The 6,000-nt window shown below is 47.4% G+C and overlaps 1 protein-coding gene across 3 annotated transcripts in view; it reads right to left on the reverse strand.

Moving 5' to 3' along the window:
• Positions 1–5,790, reverse strand: part of PTGER3 (prostaglandin E receptor 3) — an 82,795-nt gene extending 77,005 nt beyond the window's left edge. Inside the window, exon 1 of one of the 3 annotated variants that reach the window (XR_005022246.1) lies at positions 4,295–5,760. Coding sequence is in view for 2 of the 3 variants with exons in the window: in XM_036872262.1 (XP_036728157.1) it covers positions 4,295–5,188 (894 nt within the window). In the remaining variant the exon portion in view is untranslated. Of the gene's footprint in view, positions 1–4,294 lie in introns of all 3 variants that reach the window. The other 2 variants (XM_036872262.1, XM_036872275.1) reach the window with 2 other exon arrangements.
• Between the last annotated feature and the right edge of the window lie 210 nt (positions 5,791–6,000).

The following is a 6,000-nucleotide window of genomic DNA, read 5'->3' on the forward strand; positions in this document are numbered from 1 at the left end:
TGTGAAAATATTTACCGCAAAGAATAGGACACAGTAGATGTGTAAGAAATGTTTGGTGAATCAATCACTCCTTAAATTGACAATTTCTAACAGCATTAGTTCTCTCTTACCTTTCTTTCCCTGACTTATCTCTTCCCATGGTATCTACCCTTAGAGCCTAACCCACCTGCAGAAGCAAGTTGTAACTGATCTCACATTCCCGTTTTCCATTCCAAATCTATCCATACACTACAGCCCTGCCAATGTTTTTGAAAACTCATTCCCCTATTCAAAACCCCAAAATAGAGGTTCCATGGCCTACTGGCAAAAGAACACGGTCCTCATCCTGTGTTCATCCTAACTACCTCAATCCGGCCACAGGAACCTTTTCAAACCATTCCTCTCGTGGTTCCAGTGTGCACCCTCTGTGCTCATGGGATGGGTCCACAGACACAGACATTCTCAGCCATCAGGTCAAGCTATGCCATCCCAGTTCTTCCTGGAAGCCTACTCTGGCAAATTCAGAGACACTTTCTTCCCAGAGCCAAAGGCACTATTAATTACATCCAATCTTGTATTGTTCTCTAAGTGTTTCACTCATAAATGTGGGAATTCTACTTCTCTGAACAGATTATAACGCTTTGACCAGTTGTTAATAAGTCTACTTAATATCCCTTCCACGGTGCTTAAAATGTATTGTAGTAAACTCCAAAAAAATAAAATAAAGTCTGAGTAATCTCAATTCTTATAAAAACAAATTATAGAAGTTTTTTCCTATAATGTTGATTCACATGTTTAATCATTTTCCCTGAAGCAACACCCTGAACATGGCAGAAATTAATAGGCAGAGAAAATTAGCAATTTAATAATACTTTTTAATACTATAAAATAGCATTAGTTCTGTAAAATAATGTATTGCATCTATTTATCACATGAAGTATATTTAAGACAAATTTCCTTTGTCAAAATATATCCTTAAATTAAAAGAAAAATTACATCTATATTGTAAAATATCTCCTTGAATCAAAGCATCCCTGTTGGCATCTGTGGATGTTGAGCAGGGAATTTGCTGGTTCAAGATTAAAGGCAAAAGTTTCTAAGACTGCTTTTATCCAGTTCCAAAGTTGTAGACAAGAAACTCTGTTCCTCATACCTCTCTTTTCACAATGTTGATAGTTAGCTTTATATCTACTATTTTTAAGACGGCTACAGTATTAGCCACGTTCTACCTGTTTGAGGAGTACCAGGTGTACAAAAGTATAAAATGTAGTCATGGCTTCCTCTGAACAACAGCTTCAGGTTATTCCTGCTTCTGAAAACTTGGCTATCATGTCAAACAACTGGACTATTTGGTGAGTGTAGTTCATAAAAAAATGTAATGATAATAATAAGTCAAACAGATTGCATTGCTGAATCAACTGTCTGATTCCAACAGAATTTGATGCCTCACATAAATATCGACTAAGAACTGTAGTTCATCTGCCAACGGTGACATCATTTCCCACTGTAGTCTCACTTAATTTCACATTTTCTATTGTACTTTGTAAAGTTTCTGGGAAAAAAAAGGTTAAAAAGCTTTTGTTTGCACCATAGATAAACCCTCAATTTAAGTATTTGCGTAGCAGGAACTTGTAGCAGTTGGGATGTTTTCTTATTATGGTATCTCTACTCTGCTAAGTTTTTCAGCAATGACAACTGAATATTATTATAGTCATGATAGTTTTCCAAGATAAGATATACTCAGGGTCCTTTTAAGTAAGGAGTTTGGATAATTAGATTAGTATCCTATGCCCAATTCAGAGAAAGCTCATAGGGAATCTATATTTTATAGTTAGGAAAAAAGTATAAAAGACAATCTCTCACTTCAACATTAATACACTGAAAATTCAATTCACTAAATTCTAGTGTTTTCATTCTTATAATTCCCTAACCTATTAAGAAAGCAGTTTTGCCAGTTTCTTTCCTTTGAAATAATTCCAACTTTGTACTGTAGATCTTTCTGAAGATAGGTGGAGATTTAATTTCAATGGTGCACAAAACAGAAGATAGAATAATTTCCTTTAGTTTAAAAAATACCTATTTTGGAAACCATGAATTTCTTCTCTTTGATATGATGACATGTTGAATTTATTTTAAGTTTAATGTTTTTATGAGAACTGAATGCATAAAGTGTCTGATAAAATGCAGCAAACCAACAAATATTTTAATTGCAGCTATTAATTGAAATTAAATAAGATGAATTCCAAATACAGTCTTCCTTAAGAGAGTGAGTTTGGCCATCCTAGATTGCAATTTTCAGAACTGATCTAAAGTCTTCCTAAGGCTGCTATGCTCATCATATTAGGATCAAAGTTTTGAAATAAAAACCACACTACATAGTTTCTCTTCTACTTAAAAAAAAAAAATCAACAACTATAAGTCTGGTTAACTGTATGAGTAAGCATTTTATTTGCATGATTTACCTTTTTTCTTGGATATATAGAGTACAGATATAGAGTGTGATAGAACAAACTCAGATATGTCGGACTCAAATGACTGTTGTGAAAAATTCAAATACTCTGTTTGCCTTTAAAGTTATGTTAATTATCAACTTTAGCAAAGTGCTTATTATTTAGAACTTTTTTTCCTTCTATTTGGTCACCTACACACCACAGAAGTAAATATGTCTAAAATTGGTGCTGGCTTTGATAAGTCATGGTGATGACATCAGCCTAAGTTCTAGCTCCCAGAATGCAGAACTGAGACCTTACAGCGATTTGTGGGCTATGAGGTTCCAACATAACTCTCCTTGTCACCACCTATTACTGATTGGGAGACAAGACTCCTGCTCTAAATATACTACACCAGTTAAATACAGGTATTTTGTAATATCTTTGTTGTCAAATGCAGGGGAGGGTGAGGGGGAAAAGGAACTACAGTTCTCTTATAAAATACCAGGGATTTAAAACTATAGATGGTGCACAACAATGTTAATGTACTTAATACCATTTAACTGTACACTTAAAAGTGATTAAAATGGCAAATTTCATGTTATGTGTATTTTATCACAATTTAAAAAAGAAAACTACGGGATTTCCCTGGCGGTCCAGTGGTTAAGACTCCATGGTCTCAATGCAGGGGGCATGGGTTCCATCCCTGGTGGGGGGAAGTAAGACCTTGGGTGCTGCTGGGCCCGTCCAAAAAATTTAAAAATCAGAAGACAAGAAAAGAAAACAAAAATAAAAAATATACGTGGGTGGGTTCTGAAAACCGTGCCATGGGATTCAGGAGTTTTTCACAACTGTCTAATAAATTTCCAGGTCCAATATATCATCTGTTATAACCCTGTCACAGTGACCAGATCGCTCTTTCAGGAACATCTACTAAGCCAGGCTGCTTGGGGCCTAAAAAAGCAACCATTCATCAGGAATTAGTAAACAGCACTTATACAAAATGTCTAGCTAAAAGTATCCCAGAGGAAAACATGGAAAGTACGAATGTAAGAGAGAGCGTTAGACTAGGAGCGTGTGGAAACTCACTTGCTCCCGAGCTGTGGCCCTCGTGGAGAGCCGGGAAGTGCACAAACCTCTACTTCCTATCCCAGGATGGGCCTTGCCATCAGCCCTGCGCGGTAGCTACAAGGACAAGCAAAGGCTGGTCAGGGGGAGTTACCATGTCTCAGGGCCCACTGGCTGACTGTCGGTTCAAGCATTTCCTAGAGGGAGACGGTGCAGCACAATTCGAAAGGGCTGAGGCTGCCCGAGCGGCAGATGCTTCTTCACTCTCCTGCCTCCCTTCAGGAGTGAGCCTGTAAGCAACGTGAGCGCCGGCTGCTCCGGGAGGGCAAGCAGTGGCTCAGAGACTGCAAGACGGCTGTGCCTGTCTGCAGTGGGTCGCAGGTAAAGTACTTCTGCAGACTGAAAATCGACTCAGCGTGCGAGAGGTATTTGAAATAGGAGAAAACCCAGAGCACCGAGCTACCGTTGTCATCGCCATCCTGCTCCCAATGCACCCGGGAGAAACCTCTATTTCTGCACAAGCACTGAAATGATACCTGGGTATCCTCTTACTCTCTCCGGTTAGAACGTGAGCAGCCTTGTGGTCTCCATGCGTGTACAACCAGAGCCTAATGCGATGCCTGGCACTTGGAAGGTGCTCAGCAAGTAAGTGAGGAGCTCAGCTCTGAAGCCGCGACCAAGATGGCACAGGCAGAGCCCTCTCCAAAGTTCTGTGCTTGCAAACACATCCCCGCAGGTGCTGCCATTTCCAAAAGTCTCCATTGCCCGCCGGCGCGCACGCTCCCACCCCGAACTCCCCACGCCCTGGGACTACCTACCAGCAACGGCGACCAGCAGACCGACAGCACGCACATGATCCCCATGAGCTGGATAGCCGTCTCGGTCGTGATCCGGCCCCACTGGGCGCTGGACTGAGACGCCGTGGCCTTGGCCCGGCAGCGGGACACTAGGGCCTTAATGGTGGCCAAGTTGCAGGCGAAGGTGACGGCCAGCGCTGACAGCCCCAGGAAAGCAAAGGAGGAAGCGAAGAAAATGTTGCCCCAGTTGTGCGAAGGGCTAGTCCCGTTGCCCCCTGCCCCGGTGCTAATGAAGCACCACGTCCCGGGCCACTGGATGGTGTACTGACCCACGCCCAGCACCGGCAACAGGGCGAAGGCGAGCACCGCCAGCCACACGCCGAGCAGCACGGCGCGGGTGGCGCTCGTCTTCATGTGGCTCGAGTACCAGTGCGGCGCCCGGGTGGCCAGCGCCCGCTCGACGGCCATGGCGCTGGCGATGAAGAGCGAGGAGAGCCCGAAGACGGTCATGGTCAGTCCGAAGAAGGTGCACAGCCTCCCCGACGGGTCGAGCTGCTCCCAGCGCTGGTGGGACAGGTACAGGACGATGACCACCGGGCTGGTGAGCAGCTGCCCGACCAGGTCGGTGAGCGCCAGCCAGCCGATGCATAGCAGGAACGACTTCTTGCGCTTGCTCTCCCGGCGCCGGTAGCTCTGCGACACGAGCAGCATGGCCAACGCGTTGCCCACGAAGCCAGTGATCAGCATGGTCATCGGGAAGGCTACGGACACCGAGCCGCAATCCTCGCCGGGCCCCGCGGGACGCGTGAGGTTGCTCCGCGCCTCAGCGGAGCGCTCGGGCGCCCAGATGCCGGGGTAGGAGTGGTTGAGGCGCGTGCAGAAAGGGGCACTCGCGTGGCCCCGGGTCTCCTTCATACTGTCTTCGAGGTGAGGAAGGAACGGAGCCCTGAGAGCAGCGACGAGAGCCGGCAGACCGGACGCGGGAGGCGGCGGCTGTCGGTGGCGACCGGGGCTGGGGCTGGGGCCGCGGCGGAGCTGCCCTCCATGATGCGGGGCTCGGCCGCCGCCTCACTTCGCCACTTCGGCGGCGGCGGCGGGGCTTTCAGGCGACACAGGCAGCCGCGCCGTCGGCTCAGGGAAGCGTCCGGCTCCCAGGCGTGCGGAGGTGCCCGGCCGGTTCTATAAGCCCGAGGGGGGCGGGGCGCCCGTGGGTGTCGGCCAAAGTGCTGTGGGAGGGGGTGCGGCAGAAACTGAGCGCCTCTCTCGGCTGCTGCGCGACCAATGCCTTGGCCGCCTGGGCTCGGCAAACCCCCCGGAGGACTCCTCTCGAAATGTTCCAACTCCTTCCTGGCCGGAGCGGACGCCCAGCCAGGCCGCCGTGCCCGGCTCCGCGCCTCCTCCGGTTCTCTGCCAGAGGAGCGTCCGTGGGCGGCGGGGGCTACAGTGTCTCCCGGGTCTACCCCACCTCAGCCAAGTTGCCAAGGCGGACCTGAGCGCCGGCCCTCCTCCTTCTCCATCCACAGACGCTCGTGCAAGGAACAGGTCTTCCTCCTGAAGCTCTTTTGTAACGCTGGCAAGTGTCATTCACCTGACGCTGCGCAATCTAAGCGGACCACTCTCCCGTTGCATAGGTGAGCCCGAACATTCTTCCCTTTCTGCTTCGGGACTCTAGCATGATCATGAGCGGGCCAAGTTGCTCTGTCCCCAGGGGCGCACTGAAACTATAA

Source organism: Balaenoptera musculus, chromosome 1, assembly GCF_009873245.2.
Source record: "Balaenoptera musculus isolate JJ_BM4_2016_0621 chromosome 1, mBalMus1.pri.v3, whole genome shotgun sequence".
NCBI lineage: Eukaryota > Metazoa > Chordata > Mammalia > Artiodactyla > Balaenopteridae > Balaenoptera > Balaenoptera musculus.